The 27,083-nt window shown below is 38.7% G+C and overlaps 1 protein-coding gene across 2 annotated transcripts in view; it reads right to left on the bottom strand.

Moving 5' to 3' along the window:
- The window catches only part of LOC135937200 (dipeptidase 1-like), an 86,800-nt gene that overhangs the window by 53,083 nt on the left and 6,634 nt on the right, over nt 1-27,083 (bottom strand). For both annotated transcript variants that reach the window (XM_065480301.1, XM_065480308.1), the window contains exons 3-5: nt 17,125-17,326; nt 2,316-2,481; nt 1,461-1,617 (exon numbers count right to left, since the gene is read on the bottom strand). In XM_065480301.1, the coding sequence (XP_065336373.1) occupies nt 1,461-1,617; nt 2,316-2,481; nt 17,125-17,326 (525 nt within the window). The remainder of the gene's footprint in view (nt 1-1,460; nt 1,618-2,315; nt 2,482-17,124; nt 17,327-27,083) is intronic.

Raw genomic sequence — 27,083 nt, 5'->3', positions numbered from 1 at the left:
TTATACGGTCTCGCTCACCGACGAGGATTATTTTCGACTAATGGATGTGAGGCAATAACAGTATGTGTTTAAATTTCACAGAGAACTAATGGGCACACATCCAGGTGCGCCGTTCAGAGAGTCTGTGATTTATGGATCTTTTAATTTTCGAATTTGTTTTACAAAGGAATAATAAAATGAATTCAATTTAAATTGGACCTGTACTGCAAAATTACGAAAAAGGTCTTGCAATTACTAACAACATTAATTAAAAAATGGGAGAGCTTAAATTTGTCCAGAATGTCGTGTAAATTTCCACATAAATTGGATTCAGAGTTTGCAAGCTAATCAAGTTATGAGCATTGTCTTAAAGTTAAAAATCGTTGTTATACGCCGTTATTTAGATCGTAGCAAGGGGTATCAAATGTACTAAAATGACTTTTGAGAAATTTGCCAAAATGTGAATTTTGATGTTTCTTGGTCCTGATTTGAAATATTATTTTTGTCGCTGCTGTGTTCCATAAATAATACGCCTCTTGCTAGAGTCAGCAATGCAAAGTGTTGCTAATAATCATAGATTGTATAGATCCACTTTAAAAATTTTGCATCCATTTTCACGCAACTAGCACAAGCAAACAGGTGATTTTTAGAAGAAAAATCATGATGGGTCTATAATTTAAAATTGAATATCTGCATAAATGTCATCTGAATTAAGGATGAAGAAATAAATATCAATTAGGTACATTTAACAAATTCAGTATTAGAAACACGTGGGCTTAACTCCTGTCCCTGGATACAAAATAGTGAGCATGCCTTCTTCCTCGGCAAATAATGGGTATGCAACGTGGACGGCGGGTGTGCTGCGCAGGTTGCAGCTCTACGAATATTACAGGCGGCCCGATCAGTGCTATAAATTTCGTTCCAACACAATGTATGGTGCGGATAAATTCGGCCACGCGAGAGCATTTGCATGACAAAGGGACGTTTTATTCTACTCCGCACGACTGCCGCTAAACTCGAAAATGCAAATTTCATTAAATCTTACAAAAGCCTCGCACCGGTGGGCTGGCTTACATTCCGGCCTCTCGCTCCAGTACATAGCCACCTTTGACGCCGGATTTGAACTTTCACGAGCGGATTACTGCAAAAGTCATGTGTTTCGCGTTTCAACCCACGCTTTTTGTTCGTTCTCTGCTGCAATGGGAAAGCTGTGGGTTTGGGTAAACAGACACTGATTCAGCCCTGTCAAAAAGTTTTGTACACCTTAATCATCACTTTAGTGCGTTTAATTTGTGCCACAGGACGCAGTGAACTGAAGGAATGGAATAAAAAAATTCCCAAATATGATAAAAAATGGTTTTGATTTCAAATGACGTGACATCGTTGTGTTGTTTAATTTTTTGCTATAGTTATTTCCCAATATATGTTAATTTACTAATAATTTTACCCTTCCAGAATATGCGAGAGCAAATTGAACTTACCTGAGCACCGATGAAACCGGCTTTCATTCTTGGTAAATCAGTGTGTGACCATGCACTGCTGGACCACGGCGTGATCTTGCGCAGGTCCTCAGAAAAGCGGAAGTCGTCCAAGTGGTTGTGAACGAATTTCCGGATGTTCCAAGGTAAATCATTGTGCCTATCAAAAGTAAATCAGCCATGAGAAAAAATATTCTACTGCACTCCTTGCAGAATGAGAAAGGAATTTGTTTGTAGAGCTTTGACAGTCTACACGAAAATTTGTCGAAGTAGGTAAACAAAAATTAATTTTTATGACCGGCAAAAAAATTATGAGAGCAGGTGAAATTTTATGAAAAATCATTACCTATTCTTCATTGAACAGGACCAAGAGATTTGCTGGTTAATTTAGACGTCATAAATGAAATTGGTAGTGCATAGCCGACAATTCTGTAAGTTCTAATCCAATTCTTATAATTTAGGATTTCTGAAAAAAATGTTAACAAAGTATATAACAGTAAACTATGTTTGTTGGATTTTCTTTTTTCTGTATACTATTATATTTATACCAAACAATGTGGTTAATCATGACCAATATAAAATTAAATGAATCGTATTTATGTCGTATTTATGATAATTATGCTTAAAGCTTTCTAGATTAAGACGCATAAATTGTATCTCAGCGATTGGCAGGAATTCATAACGATTTAGTCACATTCAGAAATCCCTTCATTTTCACTAAATAAACCGCTTAACATCCCTAGGCCCTTTAGAAGGTGAATTATATCTCTGAGTTACAAATGTAAATAGTCCTTAGGGCTCACAAAGCAATAAACATTTGGCCGGTGCGCCAGATTGGATAATATATTTGCGACTCACCCGTCGATGAGCGGCACTTCCTGCAGCAGTCTCTTGGCCGCCTCAATGCGCTCCTCGAGCGAGGCGCCGGACTGAACTTTGAGGGCGAGTGGCACCCCCAAACCGGCGGCGGCCGCCATCGTGAGAACCAATATCACTGCCAGCCAGTGCTTGCTTGTAAGATCCACTGCAACAAACAGCACACATATCGGTTCAGTTTCTACTTATCGAGATGTTGGCCTCCGAGAAACGAACACTTTTTTGTCCGATATTGCATGCTGCCTGACAAGGTTAAGTCCCAAAAATCGGTGGATTTGCAAATTTAACCGCAAAATCAGTTGAGATTCTTGTCTGCGTACAGTAAAATTTTTGTTCCACTTGTGCAGGGACGCACATTTTCCTTTTTTGGCTGCGGTTTTTAAGATTTGTATCACCCCTGGAGACTTTTGGAAATGACCACGAGCGGTTTTATCTCTTTTGGCAGAAAGCCATTCCCTCACGTTTTTAGGGAAACCTATAAAGGTGAGTGATTTTATTTGACCCGCACAAAGGTTTATTGTAGTGGCATGGGATTTGCACCAGAGTGACATTATTGCAAATTGCAATGGTTTAGATTTATGACCTTTTGAATACTTCGAGCTACCAGGAATTCTAAAAAATTGGTTAAATTCCGCTGCTTAAGATTCAAAATTTCTTTCGAAACAAAAAATCAAAGTTACAGTAATGAAAAAACATTTAATTCAGCTTAATCGAAATGTGAAAAGCAAAGAAAAACAATTAAAATTGTTTGTGAATGTTCAATAGTCCTTTGCATTTGCTTTGTAAGCAAGAAATAAAGAGCAGTCATATTGATGTTTTACATTCATCACATAGCTCATTCATAAAGTAACATAATGTATATTGTATAAAGGAAATCATCAACTTAAGACTGTGATAAGCAATAAGGAGTCACAGATTGAAAAGAAAATGCTTGAAACTTTGACACGATCATAAGATATTTACGAGGAAATTATATTTCTTGTCGGGATTATTCAAGATAAATAAGGTTCGTAGCATTTGACCTTAAAGAGATAAATCAATAACTAATCTTTTATTGCCCATAAAAGCATGTCGCGTGAGTTGTAAAAGCAAAGATAAAATGGCGAAAACCATGAAATGCGAGTTGAAGAACTCGCATCAGAAAAGACACAAGTAAAAGTCGGTCATTTTTAACTACCTGAAAACTTGCTAGAACGTAATACAGCTAGTGAATCAGATTACGCTCGGTGGAGGAGGAAATGGACAAATCACGTACTTGAACCTCTTACGGTGCACGTCGCACTCGATTCGGTCGAATCCGGTGGGAATGCGATAGGGCGAACAAGCGATAATAGCAAGTGCATTAGCGGTCGCCAGCCAGCCACCGAGCGCTGTGCGCCGGCCGCAAAAATAAAAGGTCTTAATATTCTTTCGGCTATTAAAGCCGAACGTATTGTTCTCGGCTGCAGAGGGGTTCCAGGCCAAAAACGGAGAGCCGCGGCCACTGTTTCAGCGCTTGTCGTGATAAATTATTTTGCGGGCACGGCCATATTTTCCCCATATTCTGTTCCAGCTTGCCACGCATTTTTCAAATTATTAGCTATTATTGAATCAGTTATTTAATCGGCTCAGTGTGGCGAGAGATTATTTAATGATTGTTTATCGTTTCTTGCAGTATTTTGTTACCTCTCTTCCATCATTTCCTTTTGAATTTTTTTGAATTGTATACAAAGACTTCGCATGAATAAACAAATATTAATGCATCTTCTTGCTGAAATTTTATTTTTTACTTCAATATATTCATTGCTAAATGAACATTTCACAGCTCATTTTAGAATGAGTTGTTAGTTGTAAAAAGTCGGAACATTTAGTCCTAAAATGAATATAATGCTCAATGTTCAATATTCAAAACCAAAAGAAATAAAAGCAAAATAGAGCTGTAGAATTTCAACTAATGCTTTGTGTATTATTTTGCACAATGGCAAAGAGATAACCATTTGAAAGTTAAAATGACAGGCAAGAACAGGAAAATACGTTTAATATTCTCATTATATTCAATGAATCACAAAAAAACTTGAATGTAATCAGAATTTCATTTAATTTATAATCACCCTTGAGTGGAGGTAAAACACCGCGCTAGATTGGACTTGCGCAGTCCATTGTTCCCCAAATTCTCATGTGGTAAAAATGTATTGTAATATTAAAATATATTTAATATTTGGTCAAAAAAAATAAGCAAAAGTGTACATTGGTGCGCGATAAACGTAGCTATTGACATGCATATTTGGTAGTTCCTCTCCCAATGATATTTTCGTGGTAGCATGTTCCTTTGTTGAGTCAGCCCCAAGTCAACCCGTCATAATTCACAAAATCTTGAATTCTTTACCTGTGGAAATCAAATTGATAGACGATGTCCATATATTCTTAAAAACTATTAAGCGAATTTCACTAAACCTTCTAAACTATAATTTGCCGTAGCAGAATTCTTCTAATTCGATTTTTGTATTACTATATCATATACAGCTTATAACTGAGTTAGGTTTGCAAATTTGACGTATTTTAAAGAGCTGCTCTTGTAAATATTGGCCTAAGGAAAAAATCAGTATTTAAAATGAACTAAACTAATATCCAAGGTTCTAGGAATGCAGCTTTGCGGTTCTCTTTGGGAAGTGTGCAGTAGACAAAAAGCACGATCCACTCGGTGGACCAGCTAACAGCATCCCCGGCTGTCCGCAGTCGGCAAACACAGCGCCGCGTATGTATGTGTATGTATGAAATACGCGGAGTGTGTGGGCGAAAGTGTAATGCAGGCCATTATCATCTTTGCCCGGCTGCTGCTCAGTGGCAGCGGCGTTTTCGAACGCCATTAGCAGACCCATAGGTCAATTCAATTTATTGGAATGTTTAATTAAAGCGCAGTTATCTTTCGGCTAGAGTGGCGACGGCTGCCACTGATTTATGTCTTCGCAATTTAAAGCGTGAGCCTTAAAGCAGATGAGATGCTTTTCCCCGGCGAGTGTTTATGTATGCAACGACCACTTATTCGCGCATGAGGACCGTAAAAGACGAGCGTGAAGCGCCGCCAGGTGAAAAGCGCGCAGCCGAGCGTGCTAGACTTAAGCGTGTTTCCTTTTGCCTCTCTCGAGCGAACGGGCAAAAAAGCAGGTAATTTGCCCGCGCAGCGCACGTGCGAGCTCAAATCTCTTAAATTGCTGCATTACTCCCTCCTCCTAAATCACACTTTTTAGCCGGGCTCGTTAAATTAGAGCAAAATTGTTGCGAACATTCTAGTGCAAGCTGCTTTTTACCTTTCATATAGCAACTTCGCGTTAAGCGTGTTCAACTGTGGACACGTGCTCGTAATTCAGCAAGCATAAAGAGTTTAAAACCACCGTCCGTTTCAGCCACTATTAATAATTGAATGACACGGATATTCCGAGTTAAATGACATAATAGGCTTAGTTGTAGATCTATTCCAGCAATTCATTCGAATTATCTGTCCCCTTTGTATTAATGTATGGGATTTGGCTAAAAAAATTTGGCTGTTATCCGTTCGCGGTGTTATTGGGACCCGGGTTTCAGCATTCGTGCTAGTGCAGTGCGCGCCCTTCCCGGTCCTCGGACGGACAAGGATAAAAAGAGCAAAAAAAAAAAAAAAAAAAAAAAAAAAAAAAAAAGAACGGTAAAATATTAAAAATGTAATTCAACCATGCCAAAAGCCTAAATGATGAAGAACGAAAAATAGCTATAGATCCAAACTTAAAGGGAATCCATCGTAAAATAATGAGCAAGGGGACTGATTGTAAGACCGTTGTTTGATAAATCTTGAGGAGACCAAAATAGATCAAGGTCGAGCACTGATGATTGAGTAGCAATTTGAATTTTTCCCTTCAGATGGCCCTGCTAATTTGATCATGTATTCCCACTGAAGAATACTATGGCTGCACACATTACTGTAATATCTGTGATAAACAATTTGAACATTTTAAACAGTGCTTTAATGGCTAAATGTTCACTTCATAAACACGCTGCGTGTTTTTTTTTAACATCTGCTCAGCGCATCCCGTGAGCTATGAGCTCACCGGGCCCCAATGTCACCGCCGAACGGACAATATGGGGCCCGAGTGGCCGCAGAGGAGCTTTGGCCCAATGTGGCCATCTTTGCACCTCCCCGCACCGAGGTCTTTAATTGAAACGCCAGACAGTTGTGCCTAAAGCCGCTGGAAAGGTGCGAAAAACAGCAAGTGGCCAGTGCGCCTCCTAAAACCCGTTGAGCTATTTGAGCATTTCGAGTACTCAACTAACCATCTTTTGCCATCTCTTGCATTGGGCAGCCAGTACTAAATTCCCGAACAGCTCAAATATATCCCATTGCTTTGACACTCCTGAAAATGCCTTAACAATGAGAGCCAACGGACTGGCGTTACTTAAGCTTAAATTATCATCTCGTGTTTTCTACGTGACTGGCATTTTATTCACGCTTTAGAGAACATTACATTGCACACGGAGAGTCTTCATTTTGAACAAAATGTGTGTTGCTGCTGCTGGCTGCTCCTCGAGGAATGCTTCCATGCGCAAACTGCAGTTCCATTTTCTGCATCGTGGCCGTAAAATGTCCTCGTGTTTATCACGACCCATCCAATTATTTATTCAGGTCAGACTTGCACGCAAAATGTTCCGTAAATCACGATGGTTGCTGCTCCATAGGGCCGATATCTGTGCTTGATAAACGCGGAGGGCGGTAATCAAAGGTGCCGAGCAGAAATTGCGCGTTCGCACACAGCGATTGTCGGTTGAGTTTGCCAAGTGACGAAGGAGTTGGTGGTGGAACTTGGCATTGTCCCTATGTGAAAGCGTCATAAATTTTTATCGCCAGCAGTCTTTTCCCTCATCCGTCGCCGCCATCTGGCCAAGCATCAAATCATTATCAAGTTTGCGCTCGACAGGCTCTGGTCCGCAGCATCCAACACGAAAACACTACATGAGCGTCGAAAAGAAAAGCGATACTTTGTGTGTGCTTCGCGCTGTTGATGTGTGGTCGTGAATAGAAATGTTCGTGTTGCGTAATCGAGAAAACAAGTTGCTCATCAAAGTAACCATCAACGCTGTCGAACGAAGAGAGCGGCTCGTAACTTCCTCGCAACATGAGACTATATTATACAAATTATGTACCACGTTCCTCAAAATTAATGCTCATGTTTGTGAGAACATGCAGCAGATAGGAAGCGATGAAATTTATTTTCTCTTTTTTCTCAATAATATTTTGCTAAAAAAAATCCTCGAGCATTGCGTTAAGCTTTCTTTATCATATAACCAATAAACATTTATTATTAAAGTTAAGATTTTCCTAGGAATATTATAGCATTGCGTTTTTTTTAGAAACCTTGCTTGGTTTACACTTGCATGCAAAAGTGCATCAAAAGTCTGCAGTGAAGCCCCATCCACTCTATAAGTTTATTAAAAAAAATTAATAAATTTGAATCTAAAGCAACAACCAAATTTAAAATATAAATGGCTAGAATAAATTTTCAGAAAGAATAAAAACAATAGACTATAGTCCAAACAAAGAATTTCCATTAAAAAATCCCTTCCCTTTGTAGCGTTTGCGTGCAAAATTTAAATTTTAAAATACCTTTTCTCACATTCGCGAGTTTTCATGGTCAATATTTACACTTACTCCGTACTTTTAGAAAAAAAAACAGTTTATTGTTGCTAGTAAGGAAATTCGAATGTTGCTGGCCCTCCACTTTTTGTACAAACAAAAACAGCTAAACAGCTGCTTCTACCACACGACCTAAACAAATATACAAGAAAAAACAAGAGACTTTCCGCTTGAAGTCTCTTAGCTGAAAATGGTTAAACTTTAAACCAATTTAAAAATTAAAACAGACACTTAGTGACGAAGTGGCAGAATCACCTGCGAAAGGTATGTTTGCTCTCAGATCAAGCGAGGAAATTACAAAAAGTTAATTAACTGATAACTTTCAGGCATTGCGAGAGTTGCCTTAGTGAATTTTTAGAAAAAAAAATACAAATAAGCTGTATGTGTCCTACGAAAGCTTTTCATATCACAAACAAAATATGCTGCAAGTTTAATTTATAAAAATTATAATTGCCGGCTTACATAAATTCTTGATTTTACGAAGAAAAATCATAAAATAATTTTCAGAAACACATTCAGATGGTAATATAACATACAAAACAATAGACAGAACAATAACCAACATGACTCCAAATACTACTTAAACGTCAATTAGATAAGTCACAGAAGAGTACGATTTTTTTATTTTTCACGCGTAATTAACTTTTCCAATAGAAACCATGATGCTCTCATGGGAAAATTGATTCTGTTGAGAGTGAAAGGGCACAAAGGAGAAGATGGGTAATATCAGGAGGACGAAATTGGTATAACACGAAATTAGGGGTTTTATGAGTTTGAGAGAGCGTGTGGGTGGTCTGGCCTAGCTGTTGGTAGGCTGGCGATGATGGCGAGAGCGCGCCCGGTGCGGCCAACGATGTGCTCTGCGGGTTGCGTCTGTCTCGTTTATTGAAGGCTCGCCTCATAAAAAGGTGGCAAATGGACGGGATAACGGATTAAAAATTGAAACTCGTTCTCTCCGCGGCTTCTTGTACCTGCAGTAAAAACGGCCATCGACTTTTTTATTTCGCGCTCGACGTGATCTTTTCTCGCGAATGCAATTTTATCTGCCGTTTTTATTACGGCATGTTTATGCGGCAAGAAAGAGAGACACTGTAACGCGCGCAACGGAATTGGTTTTTAAATCAGTACACAGTCGCTCTCTAGACGTCGTGACAAGCACAGAGAGGGGAATAATAAACGACGACTTACTCATTTGCATTGGCACTCGTCACTTAATAGGTATATATGCATTCAAGCCACGCTTAAAGAAGCACTTAAGCTGACAGCCTTGAGTGACAAACGAACATACGTGAATTAAATGCCTGTTTATCTGTCCTACGGTGTCAACGATCTTAATTTCTGTCGAGTTGCTGAACGAATTGCTATCCTTCAGAAGAAGGACAAATGGTTGCAAGGTGTCAAAGTCAACACTCATTAAAATTACAACAGAGTTTCTGCAGGCTTTCGGTATAACTTGTTTTCACACAAAAAATTTAATTTATAATTGATAAATTTGTCCCTTTTTTTTCTGCACAACAAACCATCAATTATTTTTTCCCTTAAAACGAGGAAAATGTGGCCTTTTATCAGTCTTAACCAGCACACAGCCATTTCTACCGCAAAGTATGGAATACACATCCATCCATCTTGATTAGTCCGCAACGCAGGCTAATTTCTCATCGCCAAGCGAACCTCCTTCTCCGACGCAGTTAGCTCCAGCAGGCAATTTGAAAATAAATTTTGACAGGCACATCTGCCTATCAAAATTCATGGCTTGCGGCAGCTTTTGCGCCACTTTAATTAAGCAATTTGGCGATGGGAAAGCAATTTATTTTCAAAAATATGAATCTATGGATGCTGCGAATGAGTGATCAATTTTGAAGAAACTTTCGAACTTATCGAACTTATTTAGCAATGTAGATATATGACGAAGAATATTTTAGGTTCTTCATGAATTGTAAAATGCAGAGGTATCTAAAAATAGCATAATTTTTATTGTAAAATAATTTAGCCCTATTTATATATTGCACAATTGAATTTTTGTGTTACCAATTTGAGAATCATCATTTTAGTTAGTGATCGACACCTTTTTCACTTTAATGAGTTTTTGCAATCCAGTACAAATCCATTAATAATATTTATATACAAAATAATAATATTTAATAAAATCGCATTTAGAAAGTTGGGCAGCAAAATAAATCAATGTGTCTGGTTAGTGTTGTATGCTTTTTTTCAATCGACATGGTTCCGTTCCAAAAGACTGATGCGTTCCACAAGAGTCGATCGGCAGCGGACAGCAACGTGAAGAGCAGTAGATAAAGAGGAACGAGTCTTCTGTCAACCAAAATTTAGGCCACGTGATCAGGCATCGCCAAACAGGAAAAAAAGAAGCTCTTGTCAACATTGCCGAGGAAACATAAAGGAAAAAAGAGAAAAAATAGGTCAACACGACTCTCACTCTGTCGCAACTTCATTACTATTCACTATTGACAAACTGCACTATTTATTCTGTAGTCACCAGGCATCAAGATAAATCTCACTAAATCCATTTCCACTTTGTTCACTTTGTCACTGATACCAAATTCCTCCAAAAATAAACTATCAATCTCCGTTTGAAAAGTTGATCTGAGGAAAAAACACCAAGCTTCCCATGTGGGCATATTTCTCCATTGATGAAATAGAAAAACTAATAATTTGATATGAAATCTTTCAATTAAAGTATGTGCCCATTATATTTGCAGCTGCCAGCCACGGTCTTCAGTCAGTTATTCGCAGTCAGTAAAAAAGTGAAAGTGGATCGATGGGCCGTCGCGATGACTGGGCGAATTGGAAAAGAGCAGAATAGCGAGGGAAAATGTGCGTAATGTGAAATACATACATACACATTGGCCGTCGATATTTCGGCTTCTGCGAGAGAGAAAATGAAACTTATTGATTAAGTGCCGCTGCCGGTTGGTGGAAAGCCAGCCTTTTCCTCTGCCACTTTCCACTCGACGAGCAAAACATGGTCTCTCGTGTGTAAGTGGCGTGTCGTATTAAAGAGCCGTTGGTAATTAAGTGTCTTCTCTGCATGTACCTAGGGGATGCGGCGGAGACAAAGCGAGCGAATCGAGAGCTGCTCAAGTGACTTTGGTCGGCGCACAATAAAACAGAGACAACGTTTTCTCTTCAAAGCGTTTTGCATGCAAAAAGCTTTTCGCTCGCTCATTCCGCCATTTCAAATGCAATTTATCATTCTTTTGTGTACTTTTTGAGACTTTCATCTCGACCAACTTTTCCGCCAATCACGACCTCGTTTTGCGACAAATGCAATTTCACCTCTCTAAATAGCGAAAAAAGAACGAACTTGCATTAAACGACGAGTGATGTATTGGAATGGCTGTTTGCAGCAAGTGCGTGTCACGCTCTTCCCGTGATTGATATATATCTATAGACAATTTCGATTGGACATTTTTATGAACTCAAATTGGAAAAAGTGTGGAAACCACAAAAGCGGATTATTTCAATGCCTGCGATTTGAACTTATTCAAAGCGTTTCTATCCCCTGAGCACAATTCCAGTATTCCCAGTTTACCTTTCCCGACGTGTAATCAATCACATGCGATAAATTGTAAAAGAGAGAAATGTGGAATTGTATTTACTCGACGCTCTCTGAAAGCTGTTATTCATTGACACATAGTAGGTGTTTGATGACAGCAGCTTTAAAAAATGAGTTGAGGCAGCTTTAAAACCTCTACGCCCCACGCTGTCAAAACAAAATCAATTATATTTTATTTCTGATCCCAATAATTTTGTATTTTATGATTTTTAAATTATATTTGATGATTGTCAGTGGATCAAAGATGAAAATTTGTATGTTGTCTTTGCCTGATGTCTTTTGGTTCAATACTTTTTGTGTTTCTGTTTGGACTGAGCGCCTAAGGCTAGTCCCTGTCAAGATTTATCACAGACAAGCACATTAGCAATTCAGATATATTTTTAACATTTTTCCTTCCCGTCATATTGATGCAGGAGCCATGCTTTTTTGTAATTGTGACTTTGAAAGTGATTTTTTTGCGTAGAGAGACTGAGCCTGAGCAGGCTGAAGAGGAAACATTTTTTTGCTTATCTCTTTAATACAAGGAAAGCACAAAAAATACAACCGTATCGATTCGGCCGAAAAGCACCGCGGGCAGACCAAAACAAACTGCGTGGCCTGCTTCCGCCTTCTTGTTTACAAGGGTCGTTTTCAGACTCCGCGGATTTTCTCCCCTTTCGCTTACTGTTTTGCAAACACACATAGTGCAATGATCTCCAAATATGAAGGGTCAAACATGAATGCTTTGATACAAATTTCACTTTGTATATTTCAGTTTCAGCGAATGAGCTGGAAGGTGTTCAGGCAAGTTTTTGGGTTAGTGTTGAGTGCCGACTAGCAAGTTACAGTTAAATGAAAATACATTTTGTTATAATAATCTTGAAACCATCTAGGAAACTTGAGAATACTAGAGTAGCTGGTCGCCTGTAAAAGAGTTAGCATTATTATTTTTCAATCTTGATGTTTGCTAAAATTCCCTCGCAACAATTGCAAAGTGTACCTTTAGTCTTAAAATTTATTAAATAAATTTTTGATCAGTGTCTTTTAATTAGGCAATCCTTGTGGTACAAACCTGCTGTAATCTGTAATGCTGTAACAAATAAAATGGTTTCATAGAGATACATTTAAAGCCGATTACCTAGACTGCTTTTAGCCTTCGTTAATATTTCAGAGGTTTTAGAAAATTGAAATTTGGAGAAAGCTCACAATGTTGGCTTCATAGCCGTTAGAAAAAAGCCTCGTTGTATTGTCAAACTCGCAGCATCTCATGTTGAAGAGACAAAGTAATTAATTTGGGCAGACGCGACCAAAATGCCGCCGCAATGAGTGCTTTTGTCTGTTCGCAGCTTCGGGTAATTAGTTGGACGGATCGCGTTATTTCTCCAGGGTGTTCGCTCTTTACAAGAGAGTTTTTCGACACGCGTGTATGCGGCTGGTTGGTTTGTCGGTCGGTCGGACGGTCTCGCCTCTTACCACCGACAAACTTCCTTACGGCTCAATCGACTTTATTTTTCCTCCCTATTTCACAGTCAAAAAGTTTCCCATTCAAATTTTCAAGCCGCTTTTCCCGACTTTTCTTCTCGGGCAGGCAAAGTTGGCGAAAAATGGCGCTGCAATTGCTTCCTAAAGATTAACTTTCGACGGGTGTGGTGGATTGATTCAAACGTGACTGGCTGACACGAAAATTCCTGACTTTACAAGAATACCCTTTCGATTCATCGACAACAAGTTGAAATTGAGACAAAAGAGAGTTGAGGAGCTTTTACATCATGCATTCATTTGTTCAACGCATGCTGTCTATTCAGCAAATTCTCTGGTTCAAAATAAAACCCTGGATAAACTTTTACCAATGATCTCATTGTGTTTTCAAATTGGCAGGGAATTATTTATATTGTCATGAGATCTTTAGGGAAGGAATCTCAGACGGGATTTTCAATGAATTCCTCATTTTTTAGACTGTTTGAAGCTGGTTTATACTAATTTACTGTTACTGCACATTTTTTGGCCAGACCAAATTTATTTTTATCGCAATTTTAATAAAAAAAAAATTCAGAGACTTGTTTAATATTTTATGAGAAGTTTTTCAAGGATTGTTTTTAGTTTATAAAAAATGATTATTGGATTCAACCAAGAATAAAATTGATACAAAACTATAGCAGCGGTGATTGCCAGTAACTTCCGACAAAGGGTTGAATTGTAATTGCTTTTTATTTTAAACCGTAAAGCATTTTATGCAACACTCGAATTTTTGTTTCATTGTGAGAAGTTACTGGCAATCGCAGCTGCCACGGCGTTATATTGCCTTGGGAATTATTTATTATGTCGACATCTGAATACTATAGGTCCAAAGGAATTAAATAAAATGTAAACAAAATCCTTGATATATCTTCATAAAATAAATACTGAATATTACCCAAAATTGTTAATTTTTTCTAAAATAAAAATCTTTTATGAACACAACCATTTTAATGCATTTCAGTTCGGTTATAAGGTTTCTTCGGTGATTTAGTCAGATTATATCGAATTTTAGATGGGTTTTGAGGATTTAGATGGTTAATGCGATTCTAAGCTTCGTTGAAAATTCGCAAAATTTCATTATGCGTAATAAACTGGTGCCTAAAATTAGATCAAATGCGGAGAAAAAGCTTTAATGCCAAAACCTTTTTTCAAATTCATTCAATATCTTCCATCTATTCCGAAAGATAAAGCTACGAAGTGAAATTACCAGAATTGTGTTTATGCATTTGCAACTTCTAATGGGGGAGAACCACAAACTATCTAATTACTCCCTCTGCTCTTGAAGACGGAATTTAAATCAAATGCTCGTTTATGTAGAGAGCGACGCAGCAGGTCAGAAACAAGCGCAGTCTGTCTTTGGCCGCAGAGTGTGTTAACGAGGGTCGTAAATCGCAAAGCTCACAAGTCGCCTATATGTTTACGTATGCTCTGGCACACAATTAAACGACTGTGCCACAAATTGATACGGCCGACTGCGAAGAGGAGCAATAAACACGCGCTTCGACGGCCTAAGCCTGAAATTCGAGCAGATCGCGGTACGAGATTTGGCGACTTGGCGAGAATTGCGTTTTACTGGAATTTGTATGAGCATGTGCGTATTTAAACATGCTTAAACCGGCATGTCTGTGTTATTTCAGGCGATGCACACGCTAAAGTGAAACGCTAACCAGATCATGCATACGTAATCACCTTGGCGGCATTCATCATTAAAATTTATGCCTATACCAACACCGTCAAAGCGAGTGCACATACAGGGCGGCCCATGAATTCACGAGTAGATTACCCTTTTAACATATATAGTTCACAAATGCAAATGTAGTGTCATGTGCTTTTTAAATGCAATAAAAACTAATGTCGAACTAAATAAATTTCTGAAAATTCAACTTGAAAGCTAGATGAAAACATTTTTTTAATCCTTTTGCTCGTTTGCTTTACTCTGAAAGACACTTAAAATATTTTACGGGCCAAACGTATCAATTTGTATCACTGATTTTTATCTAACTCTATCAATTTTTATTTTAATGTCAATATACCCTATTCTACGATTATTATCATCTCTAAACTTGACCGATAAATCATTTTTCCTTTATTTTAATATTTTTCATAACACTCGGTGATTTTTGTAACTGCAAATTCAAACAAGTCTGTCAAAAATTAGCAAAATCCTTTGAAATAGAATAAGAACCTTTATTTCTAAAATATGCAAACGAGCAGGTCTTTTCCTTCACGTTGGATTGAAAATCCGGATATTTTCCTCAAAGCTAAGTTCTTTATATTTAGCTTCGAGGAAATATCCAGAATTTCAATTCTATGTGAATATAATAACCTTCCTGTGTTTCGAGTGTAAAGTATTGTAGCTCATTGGTCTATAAAACCCAAACGCTATACGACATTTAGTAACGATAAATACATCTTATTGTTAGACTGGGCCAGCCTGTAGCGCTACGTGGCGATGATTATTATCTTGCCAACGTGCTGACAGGATGCTGTTACACACCGCGTTCGAACTAATCAACTAACGCTCCCTGAATGTTTGCCGCTCCTGCCGAGCGTCAATTTATTAATTCATGCTGCTAATGTAATTGCGTCATTAACTGGCTCAGAAAATTTGAATTTCCTTCTTGCGGATGAGCAGCCGGTGATGAATCGCGCCGGGCGTCCGTTTCGGCACCGCATTATTTCTCTGCCAGGCAGACGCTCACTCTCTCCCGTGGTTTGTTTTGGGCGAGCATGCAAGCTGTTCTATAATTGTTGATGGATTCGCCTCACAGCGAGTGCCGATGTGAACTTTTGCACGGACCAAAGGTCACGGGTAGGATCATGTGTTTCCTACGCCGCAGGATCGGGATGTGGTACAGATTAGTTCGGTTTGTGCGGTTGCCGTTAATGTGTGTCTGAGAAACATTGCCACGATATTTATGATTATTCAGCGAAAGGAATAATGTAGCAGGTGTTTGTATGATTTTTTATGTAAGTTTAATTTTGTTTGAAAGTTGAAACAAGGCGAATCCCTTCCTTAGCGTGCACCAACGGTAGCATACGTGCATAGTGCTGAGAAAATGACAAGGGACAGCACACATCAGAAAAAAAGCCTGTCCTAAGAGACCTGCACCGTTCCACCGTTGCCTCGCACCGAGGGCTTTGCTTGAAACACTAGACATTCGTCCCGGGATGCCATTCGTGCATGTTGGAAAGGTGCAATAAACCAGCATGTAGCGAGTCAAGCGAAGATCAATTTTTCTATGAATATCTCCTGTTTCAGCTTTCAGAGGATGTGCTTCTTTTTCAGCCGCATTGTGTTTTTTTAAATTTACCGGTAAAAATTGACGGTAGAAGATATAACTGATAACATACACTGATAAATTTTACTGATCATAATTAAAATCAGCGTGTGGTTTTGATTTTTGATAATCCAATTATCTCTGATGCATTCAATGATATACTGAAAAATCCTAATAAGGTCCTTTAATTCATATATGATATGTTTAATTTTTTATATCATGCTTTGAAAATTTTCACAATAATTAAATCATTTGCATTGTGTAGACTCCTCCATACGTTATATTTTGCTTTTTGATATTTTATTTAAATTAAATTAAATCGAAAATTATTATGTTCTCGGATTTTTTCGTCCAACAATATCTCTGTTTCGTCTTCCCCTTTGATTTCCAATTTGAATTAGATTTTCCCCATAGATTTGAAGGGAAAAATTGCATTGTTATGTGAACTTCTGCAGAAAAACTGTACAACACTTAGACTGTAAAATTAAGATGAGAAAAGGCAACAGAGCTAGTGGAAAACCGATTTTAAAGATGAAATTCCATGAAAAAAAAATAAAGCACGGAGGCAAAAATTAAGCTGTACTATGAACTTTATTGAGCGAAAAGTGGTCTCTCGACTGCCTCTTACTACCCTGCTAAAGTTGAAAAATCAGGCAATTACGCAGCTCTCAAGGGTATGAAACTGGCAATAAACCGCTTGCCGGCCGGGTGAACAAAGGCAGGCTCTCCACTGATAAGGTTCTCTCAGTCAACAATTAACGAGCGAGCAAGATTGGATTGTGCGGGCAATCATACCTGGCGGGATGGTGGTCGGGTAGACAACCAGCGTTCTGCTGCTGTCAGGGCTCTTGCTGTCCGAGCTGGGCGTGATCATCGAGTCCGGGTGTCTGCTGCACGGCGGTGCTGGGGGCAGGAGGCGCGGAATGGGGCTCGGGGGCCCGTCGTAGCTCGAGCTCTCAGAGCCCTCTTCGCAGCAATCGACCACCTCCACCTGGAACTGAGAGCGAAAATGACACGCAGTCATGAATAATGCAACGGCAGATACGGGCGTATAAATATTTCTGCGAGATGCAGAGCAGCACTTTTGACTTTTATTGAGTGACGTAATCGCAAAGATTTCTAAGCAAGCTTGAAGAAAGGACGGATGTGAGGCAACTTTCTTACGAAAACAAAGTTGCTCCAGCAACTTTGCATGTATGAAATTTTTGGCTCGGGTGAGTGTGTACAGTTTTTATGCAGAACTTCACATGACATGCAATATTTTTTTCGAGTAGAAAACAAGATTCCTCAATTTAAAATTTAAACTTCTAAACGCAGGTTTTTTCCTGCTGCTTATAAATCAATATCTTCGATACTGAAAAAATGGTATGAATTCGTTTTAAAAGCGTTGGCATTACTCTCTAACATGGCCTTTGAAAAATTAATCCTATTTAAAAATGCATTCCTTTAGTTCCTGAGAAAAAAAATCCACTGGAAGTTGGCACAGGAAAAATCAAGAGTTAGATTAAAAAATTGTGGTGGTTATATTTAACAGAAAAATAATCTCGGAAAAAGAATTGCTCTGGATATAGACACAAAACAAATTTATGCAGTTTTTTACCACTATGAGCAGAGGGATTCAGTAGGATACAAGAGATCTCTAATTATTTCCTTGTGAGCAGTGATGACGTCACAATTTTTATGGGGGATTCCTTTATATTCAAGACTACTTTACTAAAGCTGCGACCAATATTTTAAAAAACTCAATTTCGAGATTATTTTTTTCTCTGATTTTTTGTAACATTTAAATAGACAATTTCAAATAAGTTGTTTGTTATTGCAATTAAAAATATATATTTTATGCAAACAGTTTGCCACTTTTTCACCAACACAAATGATTAAATATCACTCACTCACTGTGCAAATATGCAAACATTAAACGAGGAGCACAACACGCTTAATTTAACACTAAATGAGTAATTCAGGCTCTTATTTACTACGCTATTGTTTAGTCCAATTTAATTGGAAAGTTTAACTGCGAGAAGGAAGCACTCAGCTCTGGTCTTTGTTACGCCACTTCGCGGTTTTGGCGGTTGCAATTTAGAAAGGCGCCCGAAACGGCAGTCATTTAGCCCGCAAAACGTCGAAAGACCGATTCAATTCGGGAGGAGGAGAGAGAGAGAGAGAGAGAGAGAGAGAGAGAGAGAGAGAGAGAGAGAGAGAGAGAGAGAGAGAGAGAGAGAGAGAGAGAGAGAGTCGACAAAAGCGGGCTGCAACCGGCTCGACACCGCTGCTCGCCGCATTGCATAAGTTGCTAAATTTCCTTTCCTCGAGCTGCGCGTGTAAGCAGTAATTTGAATTCGGGGGCGAGGCAAGCAAGAGTTGACTAATTAAGCCTTTCCCAGGCACGTGCGTGTACTAAATTTGTGCCTTAGTTTATTAAGAGAAAGTTTTGGCAGAGAAAGTGTCGTTTAGGTTGTGTGGAATTATATCGAAGGCTCAGAGAAAAATTGGCATAACCATGAATTATGTGTCTTTTAGTTTCCCGAAAGCAGTAAGTCACTGAAGCAATTCAAGCCAAACAGTGAATTTTGACTTCGGTGTCTAGTTTTTTTTTATCCATTTAAAACACCTCTCAGGTTTTCCAACTTTATATCAATGCAAAAAACGTTTACAACACAGATTGCTTTTGCGTGGCTAGTGGCTAGAATACATTTTTGCTGGCCCTGCTTAGAGAAATGGTGCATATAAATCTGCAAAATTAAATACTCCCAGCTCGGCGGGATTTTGTCCCTGTGATATATATTCGCGCAGCCGGTTTTTTATTGCGGATCCGGACGATATCTTCGCTTGCCGCTCTTGCGGAATTGTTGTGTTTCGCATTTCGGGCGTCGAGCTGAGCTCGGCTGAAATGATATATATGTAAAGTGGCCCGTTTATTTTTTTTACTCTGTGACGGAAACTCCGTCTCCTTGTGATAGTGTTAAATGCTGATTTTTCGTCTCTCGTCGTCGCATTATGGAAATGCGCGAATACACACACATGGCAATTTTAGTAGCGAGCTCGTTAAACTGGAAATTCCGCAGATGGCTGGCTGCCTGGCCCATTTGAATTATTCTTGAAAGGTGTCCCACCGGCCGTAAACCATCAAATTACATTTTCCACCATCGAATAAAGCCTTCTGAGAGGCAGTAAAGAATTTTCGCAGCGCGTCCCAGCGCGACTGCCGCGGAATTTAATTTAATTTGGAATTATTAATGGGGAGAGCTGCAACTTTCCTGTGCTTAATCGCATCGCAGCCTGCTTGGCGCCGACTCGGGGCAAGGGACGTGAAGAGTAGGGATTTTTTATTTAAACATATTCATCGCTCCGAGCGAAAACAGATTTTCATTTCTGTCTTATTCATTCTTTATAATAGATATCCTAACACGATGGTTGATTGTAGATATTTATATTTATTCAACTGGATCATAAATGATTTGATAACGGAGGATATCTTAATTGTTCAATGAATTTCCAGAAATTATAAGTTTTTAGTATTAAATTCCTATCACATTTTTCAAGCTACTGAAGAGGGAGCACAAGTTATTCTTGACTATTTTACATTGGATTTTGTTATATTTTTCTTAAAACTTATAAGCTCACCACAACATTTAATTACAAAAATTTCTTCTTTGCGTACTAGAAAATATTTATTATATCTCCTGTTAAGTGACATATATTATTCGACTTATCAATTTTAAAATTTTTGTTAATTTTCTTTCATGGTTGAGTCAAAATGCTAATTATCTTGATAAAATAATTTAAGTAGGAATTATTAAATGAATTCGTTCCCAGCATTATCAAAAATGTTAAAATTGAGGTTTTATATATCCATTTGAATTCATGGATTATTTTATCTAATTAGATACAAATATAACCGTTTTACACAACCCCTTCTACGCTCACTGAAATGAGTTAATTCGCTACTGTCTTCAGTGCCAAGACCTGCTCCTGGCGCCCACTCACAGGAAAAAAAGAGGCCGGTAGGGATTAGAGCTGATTACAAAGAACACTGCATTCGTAGCTCCAGACTCGCCATTACATCTGATTTTTACTGCAGTGTCCGTATTTTCAGCTTCTTTGCAGCTAAAATATTTCTTCCTCTGTCAGCTGCTATCATTCATACATTCCAGCTAATTATTTTTTTACCTTCACATTACTCCAAAACATATTTAACAAAATGTAATTTTGTCCACAACGTATGCTCTTTAAAGGTTTATAAGTAGTTCGCTCCTCAAATTGCTAACAAACTTAACCTGCATTTTTTTTTTCAAACAACCTATAGTAGATAAAACTTATTTATCGTGCGATGAGCTTGAGACCAGAGAGTGTGAGCTGAGAATTTTAAATAACGAGCTTCTGCTGCGTGAACGAAAAAGTTTTGCCTTCGTGCCAATCAGTTTCAAGGTTGTCAAGGAGTGTCTGTAGGGGTGCGACCGAGAAGACGAGGGTGTTCAACCGCAGGCGGCAGGTCGCACGCGCAATTAGTTTGGCGAATCCTGCAGGGGGCATTAATTTTCCCAGGCCGCACTGCACGCGCACCATTAACCGCCTTTTTATGCTGGTTTACACCTGCGACAAATTTTTACACTCCGCCTGGAATTAGCCCCACGCTAGCTGTTTTTAAATTTAACTAACCTACTAACTAACTGGCAAAGTTCTGATGAAACAAAATGTCGCCGCGTGTTGTTGCCACACACTTTCCCCCTCGCTGTTAAACGTAATCAACTGTCACGTATATTTTTCTTTGCTGAAACTTGTATTAATTTTGAGACTTTCTATTTGCCCCGGCATTAATAAAGGATTTTGAGGTGCACGCAGTCTTCCCAAGAGGGGTTTCTTAAACCCTCGCTTGCTGCACCTCATTATTTAGATATATTCAAATTATATCACAACAAATGACTATAAACATAAACAAAGGATTAACAAAGGAGTTTTAATCCACAGAATTTCATACAAAGTAAAATAGAACAAATTTGCATGACGGAATTTGAAGCTTAGTGCTGTATAATCCTCTAATATTGTGATACCATAACGCCAGCACTATAATTGGCCATAAAAGTAATCACGATATTCTCTCTATACCTGCTCGCCGCACACGTGCCTCCGAGCTAAGCCATTTAGTGTGAAAGAGCTCTCTCGCTTATAAACAATTGCAAAGCTTTAAAACTGCAGTGCAATTGCACATCACTTCTCCAGCCGCGTGTGGTTCTTCTGCCTCTGGGAAAATGGATCAAGAGCCAATTCAAAGAGAATGATATGCTCTCCATCATCGTCATCAGTATAAATTGCATTTGTTGCTGCACTCATTCTAATATGCACTAGAAATTTACATTTTATCTTGGCTCTTCCTTAAATTTACAAGTATAGTTATCACAAGAAATAACATTTTATGTAGCACCTGAGAGAGCTGATCGATTAGAGTTCCATTGCAATGCGCTCCACTATTTATTTTGAAACTAGAGCTGGATAAAAAATTGATCTTGATTTCTGGAGCAGCATGTTTTGCTCGTTTTATAATCATACTGGTTAAATTTAAAACCACACGGAATGTGCTGAGCAGAGAGCATGGAAAATTTACCATGACTTTCTTTGTTAAAATTTTGTCTATAGAAAAAATTGGGCAGAGCTGCTCTAAAAATATAAAATTTGGCTTCTGCTAGAACCAAAATTTAATTTATTCGCAAATAAGGTACAATTATTGCAGCTTATAATGGACTGACTGCGAGATGAAGATTCTGTTCTTGTTTACATCATCCCTCTGAAAACCTTCCTGGCTCAGTTGTATATTAATTCCCATTGGTGTAATAGGCCAGGAAATAATATTAAAAATATATTTCACTGTCATTTCCGTAATAGCTTTAAAATAAAAAAGCATCTATTTGCCCAAGTTAACATAGTGCTGTGGTTGGCATCCTGATTGTTGCCATCCATGACACTGCAACAAAAAAGCAAGCTACGGAAACCTGCAATGCGCCAGCAACACTCGTGTGCAGCAGACACAATCTTGGCAGCCTAATTTCACTTTGAACGCTTTTATCAGCGAGAGAGGCGAGATTAGCCTCTCACACCTGCGGTGTGCTCAAACTTTTTGCAATAACGTGCGTACAGCCTCCGATGCACAGACATACACTGGAGTCGCGAGGGAGACAAAGACGGAAATGAGGAAAGCGCTGGCTGTTGTTGTTGCTGCTCCATTTCTCCGCCTTGTCGCCGAGATTGCACTTGCTAATACAAACTCGTTGGAGCACACTTCACTTGCCGGCCTATTTATATTTCGCGTCACACTCTTTCACTCGCATGGGCCGTGTAATAAAAACAGCTGCGGCTTTTACGGTCTCGTCACCGTCGCCGCAGAAAGTAGGCATCGCGTATGGTATTATTATTTTGCGTCTTTTATACTTGTTGCGACCCTGACCCGGTCTGTGGACTTTGGCAAATCTCTCTTTTTGTTAGAAGACGCATATATGGAAAGTAGGCAAGCAGACGCTATTTTTCCGCAGCCTAGAGGCAAAACGGGCCGACGGCGTCTGTTCAGCCGAGGGCAATGAACTCCCTGGTCATGCAAGAAGGGTTGCAAAGGGTTCTCACATACTATCCTTTCAAATTCTATTTCTTTGTGAATTCCACTCAGAACGTATTGCATGCCTGCTTGTTATTCTTCTCCACGAATGTAAAACTTCTAAAATATGGCCTTTAGTGCAATTTCCCCCAAGACTACTCTTTTTTACTGCACACACTTCAATAATTCTGAATAAAATTAAACCTATTTTCCACCCCTTAATTCAATCCGTATTTGAAATAAATAAAATTATGTTTTAAAAAGTCATCCAAATTTTGAGAGGCTGTGAGCAGCTGATTTTTGGTGTTGAGAAGAGGCCAAATAGGGAGGAAACAGCATGCAGGTGTCCTTCCCGGCCGTTTGGGAACGAGAAAGGCGACGGTGATGAACCTTTCCCTTGTGGCCGGTGTCGTGTTCGGTCCACAACAAATACAAAGGGTTCTTCTATTACGCGAAACACTGCTTTTACGACTGTAAAAAATTCTGGCGTGCATCACGCGTGAGCAGAAAATAATTTTAGCCTCACACACGGCCGCCATTGATTGCTCAAATAAGATTTCGGCTCGTAAAAGCCTCGGCTGCAAATTTCCTCGCAAACGTGTCACCCCGAATTTTATTTCCTCTCTGCTATATACGGGGCGTCTGTTGTCTGTACTGAATAAAAAACGGGGAAACGAGGAGTCGTCGTCGTCGTCGTCATTTGGTGATGCAAAATTGTATACGGTATACAAACCGTCAACACTGGAGATAGTTCAGATCCACAAAACAAAGGTTAGGGGGCAATACCTCTGACTGTAATTTGGATAATGAATATACATATGTTTTATCCCCTATGATACAATCTCGATCTCGTTAACACTATTTTATTTTAATATTTCATTAAAACATTTATTTTTAATTAATTGAAATAGTGGCCATTTTTAAATCTCCACAGTTTTACTGATGATACAATTCATTGATACAAATGAGGAATCGCAAATTGACAAATCTACATATTTTTTGAGGGACTAACAATTAAAAAAAGAGTTTCGCTTGCGTGAAAATTCAAAGTATTAAATTTCCACGGCCAAAATGAGTGTTATTCCAAACCACGTCATTTTAATCTGACAAAGGATAAAAGAAGAATAAAACCATGGATCAACATTTCACATCTCCATCAGTGGTCGTAGTAGAAGAGACGACGAAATCGAGATCGTGTGGTAAAATATTGGCCTGATGCTCTTCACTCGTCGCCGTTTTGTGTTCGCGCCCAATCGACTGGCAAATGCGTTCGCGTTTTGCACGCATCATTTTGCCTGAAAGGTGTTGAATGGTCGTGGAGGCATATAAATGTTCACTCTGACTGCGATCATTTCTTTCGTCCACAGAAGACTTAAATTGCAGCTGGATGTATATTTGCTTACTCGAGCGCGCAAGTGTAAACAAAAAGCGGAATGAGCTTTCTCGAGGAGCACATTGAAATGGAATTTGTGCAGGAAAGCGTATGCAAATGCAGACTTGGATATATGGATTTTGTTTATGCCAAAATCATTATGTTGTATGACATTAAATAACTATAAGATCCCATTTAGGCTCTATTATTTTAAAGCAGGCTGGGAAAATTATATTTTTGTTCATATTTTTTTCACGCGTTTCTGCAGTTCCTTTTAATTTAATTGATGATATTCTTTGACTGTAATTATTTTCCAAAACAATAATATGTTCAGTTAAATATATTTTTGCAACGTCATTTTTTGCACTTCTAGATAAAATTTAAGCTGTGTTTTGTTGCAGCTTGTGAAAGGGAATTTTAATATTTTACGATTCTATTGTGCTACTTTTTGACTACATAATACACTTTTTGCACTGCACAAAAGTTTGAGAGAGTTATGCAAATCCGTGGCCGGATGCCAAGAATTCCTTCCCAGGAGAAAAACAACTTTTCTAATGTTTTCAAAGTACAGCAGCAGCATAATATGCAAATGGATGCAGAAAAACAAAAGCGCAGGTTGAACGCGAGAAGTGCCAAATTACGAGTGAATTCAGTGAAGGCAGCCTCTGTTTGCATGATGGGCATAATCTAAGCTTACAAGAGTACGTCGTCACATATATACACGCGCGAAATTCCGGGCGAAATGCGCCCCTTTGGATTTTACGAGCTCGACATTCGTCACTCGTTTGCAAAAGCCGGAAAGGTGGAAAGGCCGGCAATAGACGCACATGCGAGCAGCAAACGCATAAATCTCAAATTCCAGGCCGCATTCCCACCCCCATGTATGCAGCAACACCTATGAGGATCTGCATTCTCGATTACCTACATTCCGCCCGCGAAGGATTACAACTTGATATCCCTTCTCAGGAATTTTCATAGAGATATTACGTTGGATTTCGTGATCAGCTGGAGGGTGGTTTTCACTAAGGAAATATTACCCCTCACTATAAATTCTTGAACTTCAAGTGTGTGATTTATGGTTAAAGGTTATCGGCGTTCTATGAATGTATGCAAAAATAAATACAAAATGTTCATAACAACACGGAAATTAATCTATTTTTTAGGTCAAGGCTGTTATTTGTATTTGAAGTGCATTGATAGTGACTTAGTGACTGAATTGTTTTATCTCTAATTAAAAATAAAATTGACTTGTAGCTCCTAAAATATAACGCACACAAAATTAAAAGAAATACGAGGATTTTGAAAGAAATTAAATTAATAAATAACTCCGCACTGGATTTGGAACCATTTGTGGGTATCTAGTAAATGAACAATCGTACAGAAAAATAATTGTAATTTGTATTTTTTGTAATTATTGTATTATACTGCCAGCCTAGCTTTTTTGACCTCTTGATACATGCATATCAAAATACAACACTACAGTATTTATCTGCTTGATAAATAAGAGAGCCAGTTTTTAACTCTCTTGAAAACCATCCAAAAGCTCCCTCTTTCAAAGCTCAAAATTCCCTGTTTTTCTTGAAGCTACTTCAAAGTGTTAAGTTATGTGCTAAACTTATTCTTTTAAAACAAGATAACTCAATTATTGTCAGTGATAAAATAATTAGTTAGCAGGTGATTGCGTTTTTAGGTAACAAATTGTCTTTGAATCATCCAAAACGCCTAATTGGGGTGAAACAACAAAAACAAACATTCATTTACAGAGGAACAGATATGAATTCATGTTCAATTAAATGGAAAATATAGTCAACACACTTGATAAGAAAATCAGCAAAAAGTAGCGTGCAGATTAAATCAATTTTCCGGCTTCTCTCGCCTGAAGAAATTTCAGAATTTCACAGTTGATGATCAATTCGACCGAGCGCCGAGCGCGTGGTTTGCGGATTAAATCGAGCGTACACCAATTTGCCCGAGGATTGCGTGCCGAGTGATGGAAACGTGCGTGTCATTTATCGGTGACTGACGATAAAACACACAGAGTCGCGCTTGTGATTTTTGCCAATTTTGTGGCCGGCAAAGTGCTGCCGGCGCTTCATCACTCAAAAATCCAGCAGTGCGAAAATATATGAAACTGCCTTGTTTCCATGTCCGGCACCGCTGGCCTGTGCAGATTCGATTAAGGGATTCCGCATGCAAATTTGCGTGCGAAATAAACAGAGGCGAAACGAGTTAGCGATTTGTGTTTTGGAGTGAGTTGCTAAGCTGGCCACAAATGGCGTAAATTGAAAACGAGCATATATCTTTCATCAGTGTGAGAGCAAATTGTGGGATGGTAAAATAGTGTGATGCCCCATTAATTCACTTCTTTCGATGAATCGATTTTAACTTTGGCCCTTTCTCGTCAAATGCCAATCAATTCAATACAACGTTACAAACTTAAAATTTACTTGTGTAACGTAGAATTGGATTTTATTGAATTTTTACGTAAATTGTTCCCACAGAAGAGTTATTTATTTCAATTTTTGTCGTTTCTCTCTCTATTTCATTATCGAGTGTTGTGAAAAACTAAACCTTGCATGTTGATGCACTCGAGGTGTACGAATAGTCAAGAGGCCCGAAAATCACCAACAGGCGTATTACACAGGCCAACCTATTCAATTAGCGCTTCTACCAAGGTGACTTCTATACGCACAGATTAATTCCTCTGGCGGATTTTTGACTACTTTGTTTGTTACCCTCAGGTGCCCTGCGGAACCGACGGCCTGCAGTTGCCTTTCCTGCATCGTGCTGGGTGAGGAC

This window comes from Cloeon dipterum, chromosome 1 (assembly GCF_949628265.1).
Source record: "Cloeon dipterum chromosome 1, ieCloDipt1.1, whole genome shotgun sequence".
NCBI classification, from domain to species: Eukaryota; Metazoa; Arthropoda; class Insecta; order Ephemeroptera; family Baetidae; genus Cloeon; species Cloeon dipterum.
The sequence above is the reverse complement of the archived record's forward strand: the minus strand, read 5'-3'. Positions and strand labels throughout refer to the sequence as shown.